The 19,235-nt window shown below is 50.1% G+C and overlaps 1 protein-coding gene across 1 annotated transcript in view; it reads right to left on the reverse strand.

Annotated features, from left to right (window-relative positions):
• Positions 1-611: 611 nt before the first annotated feature.
• Positions 612-19,235, reverse strand: part of KCNK9 (potassium two pore domain channel subfamily K member 9) — a 107,970-nt gene continuing 89,346 nt past the window's right edge. Inside the window, exon 2 of the mRNA XM_006041120.4 lies at positions 612-12,344. Within this exon, the coding sequence (XP_006041182.3) occupies positions 11,503-12,344 (842 nt within the window). The 3' untranslated portion in view covers positions 612-11,502. The remainder of the gene's footprint in view (positions 12,345-19,235) is intronic.

Genomic DNA, 19,235 nt, shown 5'->3' on the forward strand with positions numbered 1-19,235 from the left:
TGAGCAAGCTCCGGGAGTTGGTGATGGATAGGGAAGGCTGCCGTGCTGCAGTCCATGGGGTCGCAAAGAGTCAGACACGACTGAGCAACTAAACACCACGACCACCACCCCGCTGGGAATCTCTGGCCCTGCCCTCCCTCCCCTCACCAGACCAAGTTCCACAATGCCCAGGCCTCTGCAACACGAGTGAAGTCAGAAGACTCTCACGTTTCAGCAGATGCTGTAGGTTGCCAGGAGTAGAGTTTTCCTTTGATGGAGAGATGATTTGAGCATGTTTATCTGCCTGTTTTTCTCTCTTTTTTCCATACACACAGAGGTAGGTAGAAAAAGGGTAAAAGGAGTCATCTCATGTTTTGCAGTCAAATCCCTCAGCCCAAAAAACAAAGAAGTGGCAAATCAGATCTCAGTCAATTTTATTTGAAGTCCTTGCTGGGGTTTTTAGCAGCAAGGCTTCTCAGCAGGCCTGCCTGCCGCGAGGAAGACCAGTGACAAGACGGATGCCCAGTTTTGACTCTGTCCACCTTGCTTGAGAAAGTTTTCCAGAGGTGAGATCAAAGCAGGAAAAAGCCTGGATGAAAACAGCTCTTAGCTCCCCATTCTCAGTGAAGGAAGACCAAGACACATTTGCAAACGTGCCATAGAGATTTTAATGAAAAAATTAGAAAAGTGCATTATTTTACAACACTACAGTAAATGGTTCTTTCTTTTTTCTGTAAAGACATTGTAAAATATATACAGGCTGCTTAGTGCATTCGTTACAAAAGAAAGATGCAATCCCTTGCATAAATTACATATTTTACACGGGCTGGATGTCTACTTGGACTTGTAAACATTGGTGATAGTTTTGTTTTTGTTTGTCATTCTTCAGATAAGCTGCGATAGTAAATACCTCTGATATTCATTGGATGGTTGTCTCATTCTGTTAAACTTCAGAACGGCATTCTAAGGCCATTTGTGAAGGCACCCTCTCCACAGGCGGAGAAGGCCAGAGAAGAGAAACAAAAGGAAAACAAACAGGAACAGGAACAGTAGGCTTCTCTGAATTTGGTTCACTGTGGTCCGCGGGGGATCACTGGCTTTGCCAAATCTGGTGCGGCTTCCCACCCAAGGTCTGATGCCTTGACCACTCTCGGGCCTGTGGTCCAAATCCCAGACGCCCACCAACGTGGGAAGGGAGGTCCCTGCTAGGGGGCTCGGGACAAACCATTCCATCCTCTGGGAACGTGGCCAGGCTGACCCAGCTTCTGGTCGAAACTTCCTAATTGTCATCACTCCCAGGGAGCGAGTTCTGGAGGCTTTCCAGACAGCAGCAGCATCACCATCAGAAAACACACAGGTCCTTTTACCAACGCAGTCATGAGAATGTCCAGCAATGCCCCCAAAACAGAAAAAAGCCAGAGACCCAAAGACACCCAGTCAGTGCATATGCGTGTGCACCTCAAAGGAATCAATGACGATCACACCTCCGTGCCCCCACCCCCCAGAATGAATCCCCTGTGCATACGGGCTGATCATTTTAACCAGTGTGAGTTTGAATTTAATTCAAGCTTAACTTCTTCTACACCTAGGGTCACAAACGACGCTTCCGTAATGTTTAATGTTTTGAGGTACAAGAATACACAGTTGGCTGAAGTTTAAAAAGTATAGAGGGAGTATCAGCAATTTCTTGGCCTGCTGGGAATAGACTAGGAATTCTTCCTCCTCATTAAGCAGTTCAGTGGCTTAAAACCTCCTCATCCTCTTTGACATCTTTGCCTATAGGTCCTGTGTTTGATAAATTGCAAACCTTCTGATCAACGTTTATGGACACATGAAAGGGCCCCAACCCCACAGTTGGGGTCAGTCTGTTCTCCTATTTCAATTTCACTCCATAAGGCCAATAGCTTCACCTAACCCAATGCGTTTTCTATTCCGTGGAGGTTTCTGATAAAGCACAGGGTGGACTCAGATGGCCCCTGGAGGTCCCTTCCAGCCCCAAATGGCTGTCAAAATGCTATTTGTGGGGCTGAATAAGCAAAATATATAATTAGCCTTTTTTAGGACTGTGTTCTTCTCTGAGGAGCCATCAAATTATACAGAAATCTTGTTAATTGTGGGTTCTGCTTCATTGGGTTCCCACTAATCGTGTTTTGCCTTTCACTGGATTATTTTTATTTTTCTAAAATTCAGCTCAAGAAAATGCAGCAAGAGCCGAACCACATTATGCTTCCAAGAACCGCTCATCCGACTCTGTTTTGAGGCCTCGTGCATCTTGGGAGCGTACGGTCCATTGGAATTTTAGCCTTTTGAGGCGAGGGAACCTGACCGTCCAGTTCACCACAATGGCCTCCTGCTTGAAGTTGGCTTATGGCAGATGCCCAAAGGCTCTGTGGACAATCGCTGGATGAGAGAATCAATCAGCAGACAACACTGCTCAGAGGGGGCCCTGCGGAGCCACCAGGCCACTGGGGCTGCAGTTCAGAGGCAGCTACAGTGGTCTCTCAGGTTCAGGAAGGGTGGGACACTCCCCAGGGTTTGTCAGGGAAAGGTGGGCTTTGGTTTACTGGGAAACGTCCCCCTCAACACCATCACCGAGCATCCGGCCCACTGGGACTGCAGGGCTGCAAAAGAGAACCCATCAAAAGAAGAGTCAGAGGAGCTGGTAAAGACACGATTCTTTGGTGCAAGGAAGGTTCTAGACTAACTCTACCTGGAAAATGTGATGTCCCCAGGGGAAGGGAGCCCAGCTGAGGAACCCTATGTTGGGAGGACTTGGTCATCTCCCCTCCAAAGCTGCCCCTCAAGGAAATGTCAACCAAGAGCCTGGTACGTAGTGGCCTTTATCTCCTTTCGTCTTCGCCAGTATCTGTCTGGGGGATGCCTGCCCCTCCCCTGCCACTCCGTCCTTTGTAGAAGAGGAGAGGGAATGACTGGCCAAGACCACGTAGCCTGGTTACAAAGAGGCAGGAAGGGAAGCCCTTGTCAGGGGTGCTTAAGAAGGCCCAAGGAGCTGAAAGGGGCAAAGCTGAGGTTGCATGCTTTTTTAGCAGCCGAGGCTTATGGATGGCTAAACTTCGCAAGACCTCCCTCTTCAAGACTAAGAGTGGCTATCTGGATGGTAGGGGTCTTCAGGAAACTGGACTGGAGTCTCTGGAGAGGTGGGGGTTAGGACCTGAGAGTGAATGGGGTGATGTGAGGAATAAACTCTCCCCAAGTACAAAGTGCCCTCGCCCTTAAATGCGCCCTCCTCTCCGCCCCGATTCCTGGCCACAGGCAGTTGAGAAGTCTGATGCTCAGAGATTCCATTAGGAAATGGCAAATTCTTCATGTCAAGGAAGCCCAAGAATTATACATTTTCCCTTTACTGGTTTCATGCTAATCTTTGGTCAAGTCGTCAGAAGTCTTCATCAGAACAAGCCCCCAGGATGCTTCAGAAGATGCTAGACAAAGAAGATCTTATCCAGAAATATTCCCATATGCAAACTATAGCTAATGTCTAGAAGAAGGAGGGGGTGGGGGGACCTCTAAACAATGGGACACCATAGAATTCAAGTTGGATGAGACTTGCGACTCCAGGATCTATTTTCAGGCTTATATTCAGAGGACCCAGTAGGGACATCAGGATGGATGACTCCACCATCAGAGCCCAAGACTCAGGCTATGGTTGGTAGAGGGCAGGCGACCCTGAAATAATCTCATGTGTGGGCACTGGGGAGCCTTGGAAGGTTCTTGAGCAGGAGGATGGCCTGGATGGATGACTGAAGATGTGACCAGCTTGTGAAGGGCCTGGACAGTTCCCTGCCTCGTCTGTCAGGTGTGACTCTGTGGCAGGATATTCCGACTACTGGATAAGACCTCTGCTCCCCTCACTTTCACATATCTGTGCCTTTGCCTAAAATAGTGCCCATTTGCTCCTTCAAGGCTCCCCTCAAAGATTACCAAGATTCCTCCTCCATGAAGCCTTGCCTGAGTTCCTCCACCAGACCAATCCACCTCCTTTCACAGCTGGACTGCGAGTCAAGGCTCAGGAGTAACCTTGCAGGAAACTCGGACTGGCCATCATGAGAAATGCAAACGACGTAAGAAGTCTTGCTTGGCACTCGGCTCAGAGCAGGGGCCCGTAAACGTCATCGCACGCTGTCCTTGAACCCCGCTGCAGCGGTGGCTGCTTCTGGAATCTCCAACTTAAAGGTGGGAACACTGAGGCTCAGAGAGGCAAAACCACCCCAGCCTGTGAAAAGCAGAAGCTGCTCCCAGGTACACGTGTAGCTTTACTGCCCTGCTGCTCTGTGGAGGAAAAGGAGCCTGCCCTGGCCTGTCTCAGGGTCCCAGAGTGAGCGCTGGGCAGGTGCAGAGTGGAGGCCAGGGGTCCTGTCACTCCCTGCGTGTGTCACACGCTGCTCACCATCTATTAGAAGTACCTCGGTGAGAAGACGATGCTGACCCGCCTCCAGGCAACAGTCACATCTCAGGGCTCACTCGCTGCCCGGGGAAATGTCACAAGTGTGAGCCTGCAGTTTGACTGAACCTGAGTCTCCTGCATTGTAGGCAGAATCTTTACCGTCTGAGCTCCCAGGGAAGCCCCTGAAGACCTACCGATCACGTTTTATGGGAAATGCCCAGCTGTGGACAGCTTGTGGCCCTATCTTGTGTGGCCCACCCAACACTACTGGGCAAACACCACTGAGTTGCCAATGGTAGGGTGATGGTTTGCAAAGGGGCAAAGCTGAGGTTTTGTGTTTTAACATAGAGGATGTGTGTTGGTTTCCAAGGATGGAACAAAGGTCCACATTGAAGTTAAGACATGCCTTGATAACAGCCACAGATTGCCATTTAGGCAAGATGCTGGAAATCTGATTGTCTTTATTCCCTGCTGTGGGCGCTGCCCAGCACTTAATAGCCAGGACCATTGGCGGTCTACTTCTTATCCTGGTATTGTTAATGTTGTTGTTTAGTCACTAAGTTGCTGTTTAGTCACTAAGTCCTGTACAACTCTTTGTGACCCCATGGACTGTAGCATGCCAGGCTCCCCTGTCCTTCACTATCTCCCAGAGTTTGCTCAAACTCGTGTATATTGAGTCAGTGATGCCATTCAACCATCTCATCCTCTGTCGCCCCCTTCTCCTCTGCCCTCAATCTTTCCCAGCATCAGAGTCATTCCCAACATATTCCCAGAATATCCATCCATTATGGAAAGAAGGACCAGGGACCCCAGAGGTCATCACTGAATCCTTCGTGGAGCAAATTGTCAGGAGCTGTGAAAGGATTCATGAGGTGCTCCCCTCTGCACGTCCACACTGCAGAGTGGGAACAGCATGGGTGGGGGCTCAGAGGCATGAACCCACGTGGACGCATTTTCTTGATCAAAGTAAGAGGTACTGAGCCCCGCGGGTGGGTTGCTGCGTGCTACTGGAACTGAGACCATGCTATAGAACTTGCCAGTGCAAACAAACACCTCAAACAGAGGTTACCAGTCTTAGCACTTAATGGCCAAGAAGAGTGCCATGCCAACAAATTACATTTTTGAGGAGTATTGATTGAAAAGGCGCTCACCACTGCTCATTGAAAAGCACCTGGGTGCCAAGTACCCCACTGGCTCACAGGTATCCTTCCAGCCACCCTACTGGGCTCCACCAGCCAGCCCTTTGTAATGGATGAAAGGATGTCTCTGTGCTTTGTCTATTTATAGCTGGACCATCCCCACAGGTGTTTAGGGGACTGATTGCTGACTCTCAGCACAGAAGAGAGATCTACGTGCGAAGTTAGAAATAGCAGAGCCTTATTCAGCTTTGGTGATGAGACCAAGCATCCAGGGGCTCCTGGACACCTCTCCTGCAGCTTCACTTAAGTGTCTCCAAGACAGAATGGCATTTAACACGCCTTGTTTATCTACCATGAGAGAGAGGTAACCACAGGTCTCCAGGGAGCCAGACTTCTCAATTGCATTCATCATTACATCAATTATGTGGCTCTCTTGCCTAAAATTCTTTAACCTAAGGAAACAGAGGCAGGTTGTGGGCCAGCCCACAGGACAACTGGCCCAGACTCCAAACCAGCAACATCACAACAAAAGAAAACAGGAGAAAAGTGTCCTAGGTTGGAGGGGTCTGGCGCAAGCAGACAAGCAATGTGAGATGCAACCTTGGATTGTCAGATTCACATAAAAAGCCCTGGAGGACAATTTTGGGGCAAAGTAGGAAATGTGAATATGGGTTGCCTCTTAGATAATTTTATTGTACAAACGCTAAACTTCTTAGCAGTAATTACAGCACTGTTACCAAAGAGAACACTCATTGTTCCTGCGAGAGAAACAATTTTTCCTTTGGTCCAACCACTGAGAAGTTAGAGAGGCCACTTCCTCCTCCCAGTATCTCTGGGTATGAAGGGGGTGATGTGGAGGGTGGGAAGGGATTAAGCAAATATGGCAAAGTAGTGAAGGCTGGTGAGTCTGGGTGAAAGGGGTACGGAATTTCATCATTCTGGTCTTCCAGTTTTTCTGTGAATCTGGCTTTTCATAACCGAAAGTTGGGTGCGGGGGGCGGCAGGGAGGAATCATGGTAATAGATTTTTCCCCCCCTCTGAAACAGCAACCTCTATTAAGGTGTGCTCATGTAACAACCACATAAAATGGATGTACACCCAGGGCGTGGAGGAACGCAGCCCACCCGGGTCCTTGGTGTTCATGATGACCACTGTTCTCAATGCCTCTGCCTATTCCTTCTCCATCTTCCCAGCTCCTAGGATGCTGCCAAACAAATGATTTGGGATTTTCATTTTTGTGGCTCAAATGTGCCAAGTGACCAGAACATCAGGCCAAATGTCTCTCATCAGTCAAACTGATTCTGCGCTAAAGGCTCACGAATTCCACCCAAGCTGGCCCACTGTGTGGATGAGGAAGCCACTGAGGCCCAGGGAGGGGACAGGACTTCCAGGAGCCCAGAGACGTGGAGGTGAGAGCCAGGTTGTCCTCCCAACCTTTTCTTGCCTGGGATGCTCCCAGTTCCCACACACACTGTGGCTCTGTAAGAATGAGTCTTTAGCATCCCCAGGCAGCAGGCACCAAGTCCCGCCCCTTTCAGAGTGCAGACACAATTCCCTGCTGTGTTTGACAGATGATGTGGTCCATCCCATCAAGAGGAGGGACATGGTCTGGCATCCGGCCTCAAACCCACACTTCCATAGATGCCCTTAAGTAGGATACCCTAATTAGGACCTATTCTGTTGGGGAGCAGGGGGAAAGAGATCACCTAAAGACACAGGACCAGAAACCTCAGTGATAGATGGTTTTCCTCCTATAATCATTTTCACCTCTTTTTTCTCTCTCTCACGTAATGTGTACAATGAATGCCTTTAAACCATTCTCCCCTCTAGCTTTGAGCTGCTAGTGATCAGGAATCAGGACCCACAAGACTCTTGGATCTGGAGGCAGAGAAGAATGACCTGCCTAGGCTTATCTGTGTGTTTCCAAGTCACCATCCAGATAGTCTCCCAATTGAGGATCTGTGTGCAAAGACTCAGCAGCGGTAAGCCAAGATTAAACAGTCAACTCGCCCTTTTTTATGGATGGGTTTTAATGAGCACCTGCAAAGGCAGGCGTCCTGGGCAGCAGTCTACATCCATCTGCTTCCTTTCCTGGAAGGATTAGGGACCCAGTGGAGATTCCTGGGCTGCAAGTGATCTGCTATGATCATTCCAAAGTGCTGGTACCGTCCTCCCCAATGGGTGATGCACAAGAGGAATACAACAGATGCTTCAGAGAGTGTGTTTTAATTTAGAGCTGTATTTACCAGGCTGATGCCTGAGTTTCAGGATGGAGTGCAGAATGAAAGAACTCTGATCTCAGCCCTAGCGCTGACTGGGTACTTCAAAAACCCAAACAGATTGGTTCACTCCTATGTAAAGAGTCTAGCAGGGCAATACGACAGCACCATCCAGCCAGGATGGATGTCATGAAGGTTAAAGTGGAATGGTCTCTAGAAAGCATGGTGCCCAGAGCTGCTGGGATAATCAATACCATTGCCTACCTTCCTTTGGTCTTTGATGGAAGGGATGGATTGAGACCTCCTAGTGGGAAAGCATTCAAGCAAGAATCCAAAATGTCTAAGTATCTACATGGTGTGTTGATCTCTAGACCCCATCAGGACTGGGTGGCAGGCCTATTTCCTGTGATTCTGGTAGAATGTGGTCCTTCCTCAGCTTGCTTTAACATAAGCTGAAGCTCAAATCCAACCAACCTGGTGAGACTTCTTCCCACTCCCTGAGCAGGTGTGGTCAACCGGAAGAAGAGTGTGGGAAACCTGGGCTGAAAGAAGGAAATCACCAGGTATGAAAGGCGGAAAGAGACTTGGGTCTGAGATGCTAAGAAGTCCAGCAACAGGGACTGTTGGGAGGGTGTGAGTGACAGCAGTAACAAAGCAGCCAGGAAACCAGCGGGAGAAATGAGTGGGAAGACCCTGTTCTGGCTGTGGGGCCTCAGATTTGTGCAAGAGCCTTTCTGGACCTCAGTTCCCCTCTCCGAAGATGAGGAGGGGCCTCATCAAGGTGACTCAGATGAAGCGTCCCTCCGGCTTTTGAGGACTCCAGCGCTGATCAGGAGGGCCACACTCTAGGAGGAGAGGCCCTGGGCCAGGTTTATCAAGAAGAGAACCCCAGAGAACCCCTGACTCGGCACCCCCATCAGAGCACCTCATTGGATGCATCTGGAGGACTCCTTGGCCAGACAGCATGGTATGGAAGAGCTGGACCATCTGAGAAAAAAGACAGATATCACAAGGGAAGCCAACCAAGGTTGACCTCTGCCCCTGAACACTCTGAGTATAAACAAGGTTGTCTGACTTCAGAAGAGAAGACTCAGTAAGTGTCCTTCAGGGGGCCACATGGGTAGTAAAGGGCGGGGGACAGGGGAAGGGATACAGAACTAAGAGAAATTTCAGGTTGGTTCAGACACTTAAGTTGGTGGTCATCCAACATAAAAGACTTCACCCTACCATCCTTAATCCTACAAAGAAGAGTCAGTTCTGTGGAAACAGAGATTATGGGATGTTTTCTAAACTTTCTTGCAAAGGGAGGAGCTCCCTGTCATTTGGAAGCATTCAAGCAGAAGTATGACCACTGTGCCCTGGTTGTGGGGGGAACAGTCCTGAATGAAGGGTTGAGCCCATGTTCCTCTGACTTTAAGAACCTGGTGTATTTACGTGCGGAGAAAGAGAAGCAGGTTCCCTCATCCGAGGGCTGAGTGAGGGCGTCATGGTATGGCGGAGTCAGTTTCTTGGACCCTCTTGGGGGGGTCCAGACTGAAACTAAAGTCTCAGTTCTAGTCAAGGCCAGTTTTCTGACACTGAGCAACTCATTCACCTTCTCAGTACCTCTGTTTCTTTACAGATAAAGGTTATCACACACCCATTCGAGGGCAAGTCTTACAAAGGTTTTCATGAGAAACCCACACTTACTCCAAGCACCTTCCTCCAGAGCATGAAGCGATCTGTAAATACACACGAGTACTCTTGCGCCTGTGACCCCCTAGAGCCAACGAGCTCTTCCAAGAGAGAAAAAATTTAAAAAGCAACTGCTTCTATTCTCTAGACAGATTTTAGAAACCTCAATTTTTTCTTTTAATCTTAAAAATGAGTTAATCGATATGGCCTTGAAGGTTGGTAACTGTGCATTTTGGTCTAGAGAATCAGGTTCCCAGACTCCTTCCGCAGCACCCCCGTGTCCCAGACAAAGGGATTATTTTCAACAAGGAACCTAATGTTAAAGTGCTTGCCTTTTCAGGGAAATCTCAAGGGCCGTGTTCGGTCCAACGGCTCAGACGCTTGGGGCGGGTGCACTGGGGCCGTCTCTTGGGAAACCTTGTAGGTGTGCTCTTCCTAGGGAGCAGATCCTCCATTCTGGGAAATCGCACGGGGGCCCCTACTTCCCCTTTTGAGTGGCCCAGCCAAAGCCCATTTCCATCCGAGAGCTGTGAACTTCCAGTTTTTGAAAAAGGGGAATGAGGATGGCTGATTTTTTAGAGATGGCAGAGACAGTGATGAGGGAATGAAGGTTCCCTCCATGAATCTGGAGGTCAGACTCTCCTTTATTCCTGCATGGGAAGGGCCACGTTCTATAGCCCAACTGGCCTCCAGGAGAGAAGGAGGCCTTCATTTTGGGGGTTATCCCCTCTTGAGAGTGGGGAGGAATTTCTCCATTACTCAGAAAAAGTCATCCCCTGAGACTGACAAGTTCCCAGCAGGCCAAGATGCAGCTCCTTGCCTCCAAACTCTTCCTGAGACCAACATCAACATTCCCTTCTTTATAAATCAAATGCAGTTGGAGACACACTTTAAAATACATTATATATATTCTTTAAAACGAGGAATGCCCTGTCATTGTTCATTAGGGAAAGAAACCACATCCACTTAGTCATACCCATTCTCATCGTAGCATCCCAGACTATAAATCTCACTCACGTAGGTAGACGCTGCACACATCATCCACATCGTCACATAAATAAGAGAAAAACAATAAAATAGATACTCTGTGGTTGCAACAATTTTCCAGCTTCCCCTGACACTTCCAGTTACATGGAAAATTGTTGGAACTAGAGATGGCAAAATTAAGAATGTCTCTAATAAATTAATATTATTGGCTTTTGATTATTCCATTGCTAGTTTTTTGTTTTCTTGTGTTGTTAACGCATACCAGTTTAACAAAGTGCATGCTTGTTTAAAAAATTTTTGAACTGGCAAGCTACAATGATCCATGATAGCTTGCCCACCCACCCCCTAAAAAGAAGTTAATAGAATTTAGAACCTAGCAGTTAAAACATGTGATCATGACACGCCTGGGATAAAGGCTGCTTATGGAACATGCTTGATTGGGCAAGATGATAAATCAAACACCTCCTGGGTGTTGTTTTCCCCTTTTTGTTTGAAAGCAGCCAGAAGCGGACTATTAACAGAATAGTATGATGGAAAAGAAAGATGAACACCTGGTTTCCATCTCGTCACACACACACACACAGACGCACACTGGTGTGTGCCCTCACTCGCACTCAGACCACACACATACGGCCACCCGCCGCTTGGGGAGGAGAGAGGAAGGAGTTGGGTCAGAGATGCCACTGTGGGTGGGCACTCAGTGGGGTGTGCAACTTTGGGTAGGTATCCTCTGGGCTCTGTCTCCTTGTCTGGGTCTCACACCTGTCCTGGGAAAGCCACCCCTCCCCACCCCAGATATGGGGCAGGTCGGGGAGAAATGTAAGGCATACTTTGCTGGGAAGAAGGACAAAATCCATGCTTCATGCTCAGATGCGAGTTTCAGAGGAAGACGGGCCTTCTTTTCCCTTTGGCCTGCTCTGTCTCGCTGGAAAGGTGGGGGAAGAAATGAAACCAAGAAAGGAAGGAAGGAGAGAAAGGAAAAAAAAAAAAAAAAGATGACGATAATCATAAAGGATAATCATAATAAATAAGACAAGTTGGGCCCATGAGACTGAACGTCAAAGAGGACACAAGACTCGGGCTTGTATTTCCCGCCCCAGACCTAGATGGACTTCCGCCGTCTCATCAGCCTGTGGTTGTCGGTAAAGCTGTGTAACCCGGGGGAGATGGAGCTGATGGGGGACGGAAAGAGGCTGTTTTTTAATGTGCTTGGCGAGATCTCCTCGATCTTGTAAGAGATGGAGTGGAAGTACTGCGGGGCGAGCTTGGCGCTGAAGGAGTTCTGATGTGCCGCCGAGCGGCCGCCGTACTCCTGCGGGCGGTAGCAGGTACAGGAGCATACGGACTGCAAGTCCGCCACGTCCGCCTTGTACCGGGGCCGGCCCTGCCGCGCCTCCTCGGGAATGTGGATGACCATGCTGTTGCGGTTGCCGGCCAGGGACGCCCGCTCCTCGGCGTCCCGCCGCTCGTCCTCGCTGTTCATGGTCAGGAACCTGAGGACCACCAGGTTGAGGAAGGCCCCGATGACCGTCAGCCCCACCAGGATATACATAAAGCTAAAGGCCACGTAGAGCGGCTTCTTTTGCAGGGCGCCCTTGGTCTGCAGGGCCACGTAGTCCCCGAACCCAATGGTAGTCAACGTGATGAAGCAGTAGTAGTAGGCGTGGAAGAAGCTCCACTCCTCGCACTGGGAGAAGGCGGCCGCGCCGATGCACAGCGTCCCCATGCAGGAGAAGAAGCCCACAGTCACCATGTTCTCCATGGACACCTCCGTGTTGCGCAGGCCACAGCACCTCTTGATGCGCTTCAGCAGGTAGCGCACGAACGTGTTCATCCGCTCGCCCAGGCTCTGGAACATGACCAGCGTCAGGGGAATGCCCAGCACCGCGTAGAACATGCAGAAGGCCTTGCCCGCGTCCGTGCCGGGAGCAGCGTGCCCGTAACCTGCAGGGAGGAGGTGAGAAAGGGGAGAGGCAGTGAGGCAGGGTCTCCTTAAGTCAGGGTGGAGTGCGGTGGGGTGGATGTGGGTATTGCAGTTGGGATGCAGCTGGGGTAACCTGAGGCGGGGTGGTGGGAAGAACAGGCAAGAATCAATGAAGAAATGTTCCTCCATGTTTGGAGCACTTAATTTAGGGGAGGAGGAGTTTGGGGTCATTTTACTGTTCTTAGAGTAACACGAAGGTTTTCCAAAGAAAAGCAGCATATTCACTCATACGATTTTGCAGAAAGCTGCAGACGTGGCCAGCCCAAGGGAGAAAAATGAAATACGCCCACCATGGATCATCCCTAAGAGCAAACAGTCAAAGAATGCTAACTGCGTTTTCTTGTTGTTGCTGTTGACCACCATGCTTGTATTCTTAAATAAACGCTGGGTCTAAGGCCAGGTTAGACGGACAGGTGGGTGGAAAGCCTGGGAAGTGTGGATCCTTGCACCTCCCCCACTGGGAGCAGTGGGGCCAACCCAGGGAGGTGAGGGCATCTCCTAGGGTAAGAGGGTGCACAGGCTGGAAGGGCATGATGGATCCACCTGAGTCGTTTCCGCATGTGCTGGTAAAGGGGGAGAAAGAACCCCAGTTTCCACAGCCTCAAAGGTGATGCCAGAAAGCTCAGCATGGTCTGGAGAACCCCCTGCCTCCTGCCCAGGCTCCCCGTACCCAGCTCAGGTAGCCAATCAACTAGTTAGTCTGTGTGACCAGCATCACACGCCACCTCTTTCTAACCTTGTGCTGACCCTATAAAACAGACACAATGCAGACACAACGCGTCCAACACCACTGGCAGGAAAACAGTCATTTAATAGCAGGGTAACTCGATTTCTTCAGAATTGGGATTTAAGCCCAGAGTTTTCAGCAAATGAGGCTTAAAAGCAGAGGTCTTGAATCTAGAGGTCCCTGCTGAGTGGAGCATAAACACCACAGGGGCAAAGATGTTTACCTCTTTTGTGAGAAATACCGAGCACACAAAACACCTCTTTAACAAAGGACAGAATAAATCCGTGCCACTGTGTGAATGTGGCCTTGTCAGAATCGAGGGGACCCACAATCCTGAAAGACCCCACATGTGTAGGAGCCTCTGTAACTCTTCATGCAGCTCCACAGAACACCCCTCTGTGGATTCCCTGCATGAGCTATGCAAAGCTGAGCCTGTATTCCCTCAGGTTCAACTGAGCACGGTGGTGCTGGAAAGGTGAAGTTACCTGCCAGGGTCACTCAGGTGCTCAGTGATCATGTCAGAGTCTGGGCAGGGTTGGCACAATATGGCAGGAGGAACCTAAGACTAGTTCAAGTTCTGGGACTAACTCTGCCCAGAAAAAAAAAAAAAAAAAACAAGATCACAGGCGGTATGTGGAAGACGAACTTGGAGGATAAACATGGCCTTCCAACATCTCCAATCCCACCCCACCAAGAAGGGTTCCCCTGGTGCTCCCCTGAGCCACATGCTCATGGTCACTTAACCGGGTGTATTACCATGGGCTGCAGACCACCTTCCCAGCCTGGGTGTCCTCACCTGTTACACAGGATAATAACTTTGAGGTAGGTTGTTGTGCAGATGTGCTGAGATCAAAGAGCAGGGTCTGGGACTCAGTAGGGACCTGCCCCCTCCCACTGCCTCCTCCAGGAAGCCTGCCCTGACTGCTCTAGCCCACATCTCTCCACCAGGGATTCATTACTTATGTTCAGACTGCCTGCCTCTCCTCTGCCATGAACTTGCGCCACGTTCTGCCTGACTGGGAGTCACACTTTCACTACAGAGTTGACATCACAAGTTTGTACCTTCTCTGGCCCTCAGTCCCATTGAGGCAGCACAGAGCTCCGACCCCCTCAGAAACCCCATGGCCTTTATGAAAGAGGAGAGATGGCAGAACAACATTGGAGTTGGACCAGAAAGGACAGATGAGGAATAGCAAGAAGAAAATAACAGGCATATGAATAGAAATTATCTAATCTGAAGAGACGAATAAGTAAGTCAGAAAAACAAATCATATATTAACGCATATATTGATGCTTTTGAACTGCAGTGCTGGAGAAGAGTCTTGAGAGGCCCTTGGACAGCAAGGAGATCAAACTCAATTTTAAAGGAAATAAATCCTGAATATTCACCAGAAGGCCTGATGCTAAAGCTCCAATACATTGACCACCTGACGCGAAGAGTCAACTCATTAGAAAAGACCCTGATGCTGGGAAAGATGGAAGGCAGGAGGAGAAGGGGATGACAGAGGATGAGATGGTTGGATGGCATCACCGACTCAATGGACATGAGTTTGAGCAAGCTCTGGGAGTTGGTGATGGACAGGGAAGCCTGGTGTGCTGCAGTCCATGAGGTTGCAAAGAGTTGGACACGACTGAGCGGCTGAACAACAATAAAGCATACATGTGGAATCTAGAAAATGGTACAGATGAACCTGTGTCCAGGACAGGAATAGAAACAGACACAGAGAATGGACATGCGGACACAGGTGCAAGGGGAGGGTGGTGGGGGAGGGCGGGCTGGGCTGGGGGATGTGTAAGGTGCTTGGTGGGAACCTATCGTTTAGCACAGGAAGCCCAACCCAGTGCTCTGTGGTGGCCTGTGGGGGTGGGTGGGAAGGAGGGAGGTCCAAATATACACGCATAGATGATTCACTTTATTGCACTGTTAGCAGAAGCTAACACAGCATTGTACAGCAAAGTATTCCAATTAAAAAAAATTTAATAAAAAATGGGATTATTTCCTCACTTTCTCTTTCTGATCTTTCATTGTTCAGTTCAGTTCAGTTTAGTCGCTCAGTCGTGTCCGACTCTTCGCGACCCCATGAATCGCAGAACACCAGGCCTCCCTGTCCATCACCAACTCCCGGAGTTCAGACTCACGTCCATCGAGTCAGTGATGCCATCCAGCCATCTCATCCTCTGTCGTCCCCTTCTCCTCCTGCCCCCAATCCCTCCCAGCATCAGGGTCTTTTCCAGTGAGTCAACTCTTCACATGAGGTGGCCAAAGTACTGGGGTTTCACCTTCAGCATCATTCCCTCCAAAGAAATCCCAGGGCTGATCTCCTTCAGAATGGACTGGTTGGATCTCCTTGCAGTCCAAGGGACTCTCAAGAGTCTTCTCCAACACCACAGTTCAAAAGCATCAATTCTTCGGTGCTCAGCCTTCTTCACAGTCCAACTCTCACATACATACATGACCACAGGATATAAAAATACAGCAGGTTTCTGTATATTAACTACAATTTCTTCTTGGGAAGGAGAGGCCATCTTCCCTCACTCGTGGCATATGTGCATTTTGTATGCTTTCCGCTGCGTCTCTCGTACCGTAATCTGTAGATGGTGTGTATGCTATTGAGAGCTTCCCTGGTGGCTCCGTGGTAAAGAATCTGCCTGCCAATGTAGGGGATGTGGGTTCAATCCCTGGGTCAGGAAGATCCCCTGAAGGAGGAAAGGGCAACCCACTTCAGGATTCTTGCCTGGGAAATCCCATGGACAGAGGAGCCTGGTGGGCTACAGTCCATGGTGTCGCAAAGAGTTGGACGCGACTCAGGAACTACACAACACTGTTGGGCTACGAGAACGTGCGGTCCCTGCAGTGTGGGCATACATGTGGTACACAGATCCTGTGTCCTGACTGCTCACTCCATGCACACCCACATCCTACGCCACATGTGTGTGCTGTGGGTGTACAGGAGATGCTCTGCATGTTAGTCTAACATGTAGATGGTATGTGGCTTTCACCTCTATGCTTCACATCCACATCCAGTTACTCTACCTAACACATCCACCTTTCACAAAGTTCCAAGCATATGCCACGTGTATTTATATAAAGCGTCCACAGACACTGAATGAATATTCTAGATGTAGGCTTCATATGCGTCCTGTTTGCATGCGGCACCCATCACACTGCATCAGAAGCAGATACGGGAAGCGGATCCAGCGGAGCGTCCACATGGATCAGCCAAGGGCTTTGCTCGTCCCAGGCCACCACACCTTCTTCCTTCCTCGCACTCCCGCGCTATAAATAGCCCATTAATTAACTGTTCAAGTTGAGAGTGCCACCTCCCGCAGTCACGGAGAGCTGTCAGTCCACACACCGTGGATGTAGCTGCCGGCGCCTGTAGAGAGTCATTCCAGGGCGTGAACCTGCTGCAGAGGTCGACTACCAAGGTCCTCCTCTCCTTCCCTTCCTCAGACCTCCTGCTGGGGCTGTCCCATGGATGAACTCAGCTGGACACCAGAGGGCCAAGAAGCCCTAGAGGTGGCTCAGCAGACTTAGCCTCCCCAGTGGGGAGCGGGGTGCAGATGGGTGCATTTCGCTGGGGACACTGAAGATGCCCAGCACAGCTCCCTTCTTCCTGGAGGCTCTGCAAGACGGCAGCCGCAGTGGGAACGGTCCTGCGCCCTGGGCCACTGGGGCCCTTGGAGATTTGTTCACCTGGAAGACCCTAAGCTTAGGGGTATTCTGGGCCCACATGCTCGTGTACCTGTCTTGCTAAGGGATGTCTTTGCTGTAACAGACCAGTGAGATATACCACAGGCCATCAAAATGATGGCATTCTTTCTTTCCGCAGGGTGGTGGGCTACAGAAGTGACACCCCCAGGGACGAGATACACAGGCATACTGCTGGCCGGGCCCCGAGAAGGGCCACTGCTTCACTCATCACAGGAAGGGCTGGGGGCCGGGCACCTGGTTTTGACCCAGCAAGTACTATGCTGGTTTCCTTCCAGTAAATAGATCCCATCCAGAACCACTAGCTAATTTACCACCTTATTAAGTTGCCAACCGTCTCTTGTTTTCCAGCATCCATCTGGTTTTATATCAGCCGCACAGGTGAGCTGTATGGAGATGTCATGGGACTCCCACCCCTGCGTTTTGTATAAATATAAACCTACTTGTTTATCAAGATGTGCTTTGTTCTTTCCTGAAGACCTCAGTTTCCATCTGGTGTCATTTCCCACCAGGCAGAAGCACCTCCTTTAGAAATCACACTGCTCTTCAGAGCGGCTGGAAACAAGTTTTGATTCTGAGAGTGGATTTTGTCTTCATTCTCAAAAGATATTTTCCCTGGATAGACAGTTACGGGTTATGGTATTTAAAAGGCTTTTTAAAGATGTTGCTCCACTGTTTCTTGGCCTCTGGTGTTTATGATTAAGAAGTAAGTGCTGTTCAAACAGCTGTCTCACTGCATGTGATGCACTGTTTCTCTCTGACGCTTTCAGGAGTTTCTCTCTGGTTTTTGGCAGCTCGATCCTGATGTTTTCTTTGTATTTATCTTGCTTGAAGTTTACCAAGTTTCTTGAATCTGTAAATTTGTGTCTTTCACCAGATTCGGTGAGTTTTGGCCATTATTTCTTCCGTTTCTTTTGAGTTATTCTCTTTCTTCTGGGACGCCTGGTTACAGTGCCCTACAGGTCTCTGAGGCCTTTCACTATGGAGTGAATAGACACGGCAATCTCGAGAAAGAAAAATGGACTAGGAGGGATCGGGCTCCCTGACCTCAGACTGTATGACAAGGCTACAGAAATCAAAATAGTACGGCACTGGTACCAAAACAGGCCTATAGCTCAACGCAACAGGATAGAAAACCCAAAAGGAGAACAAGCTGCAAATACTCGATGCCATCACAAAACCTATGTGACAACTCAAACCCTAAAAGACTTTTTTTTCCCTAATCTGTGAGTGAATGAAGGCAGCCTGGCCTCCTTGGGCAGAGCTGGATTCAAGCATCTACTCATATGTTATCCAGACTCACCCAGAGCCTTGACTATGCACACTACCTGTGCTTGGTACAGGGGGCCCACAGGGGCTTTTCGTCCTCCCCTGATATCTTAAGGCTGCCAGCCAGCCCACAGCCAGAACTCCCTTAGGTGTAGGGCATGGATATCGCAATGCCACCGAGGACTCCCAGGCTGGTGCGTGTTCTCCTCCATCACCTTCCATCCCATCTGCGAGACCCAACCCCACGAGCTCAGAGCCACACCTCTGTCCAGCTTTGCTCTCTAAGACTCTAGGCTCCCCCATGCCCCCATGCTCCCTCTAGAGCCTCTAAGCTCTAGGCTTCCCCGAGCACTGGGAGCCACTTTCTCCTCCACCAACATAACCTCAGGAATCCCACCTAGGGCCATACTGTTCATCCTTCCATCATCCTTTCATACAGTTCATCCTTCCATACAGTTCATCCTTTCATCAAAGAGACTTCTAAAATTGATCCATACGGGGTTCAGGAGGTGTGCATGGGGCCCAGGAGAGACTCTGAAACCCCAGCCCCAGGCAGAAGCCTCTGGGCTCCTGCTCTGTGACCTCAGGAAGACGCACTCACGTCACCGGACGGATGTGGGAAATGCAGCTGGCAGGAGACAGTGAGACCAGGTCACAGCCCCTCCACAGGAGACAGGGTCATCCCTCTGCAGCCCTGAAGGAGCCCAGCAGTGACCAGCATGACTATCACCCAGACCTCCCCAGCCTGGGGAACGTGAAGGCCACAGGCCGCTGGGTACGAAGCTCCCTGCATGCAGGGGACACAGCGGCTCTCACTGTCCCTCTGCACTCAGCCCTGCAGCCCCCTTGCTGCTGACTCTCCACAGATGCAGAGCCTGAGACTCAGACGTGCTCATGGTCCTGAGGGGCCAGGCTCCTGGGTGTGAGGACAGCTGTGGGGAACAATGACAGCCTGTAAAGCCCCCCACTGTGCACACACAGCAGCTCTGACCCCAGCACCGTCCTCCCTGAGCTCCAGGATGCCAGCTCAGGATCTAGGCACAGGGAGTCACCCTGGAGGCCATCTCAGGTGATGCCCCATCCCGGCTCACTCGCCAGCCAGCCCCTGCTGGGTCCTCGCCTTGCAGCTCCCAGCCCATTGTC

The sequence above is a fragment of the Bubalus bubalis genome, chromosome 15, assembly GCF_019923935.1.
Source record: "Bubalus bubalis isolate 160015118507 breed Murrah chromosome 15, NDDB_SH_1, whole genome shotgun sequence".
NCBI lineage: Eukaryota > Metazoa > Chordata > Mammalia > Artiodactyla > Bovidae > Bubalus > Bubalus bubalis.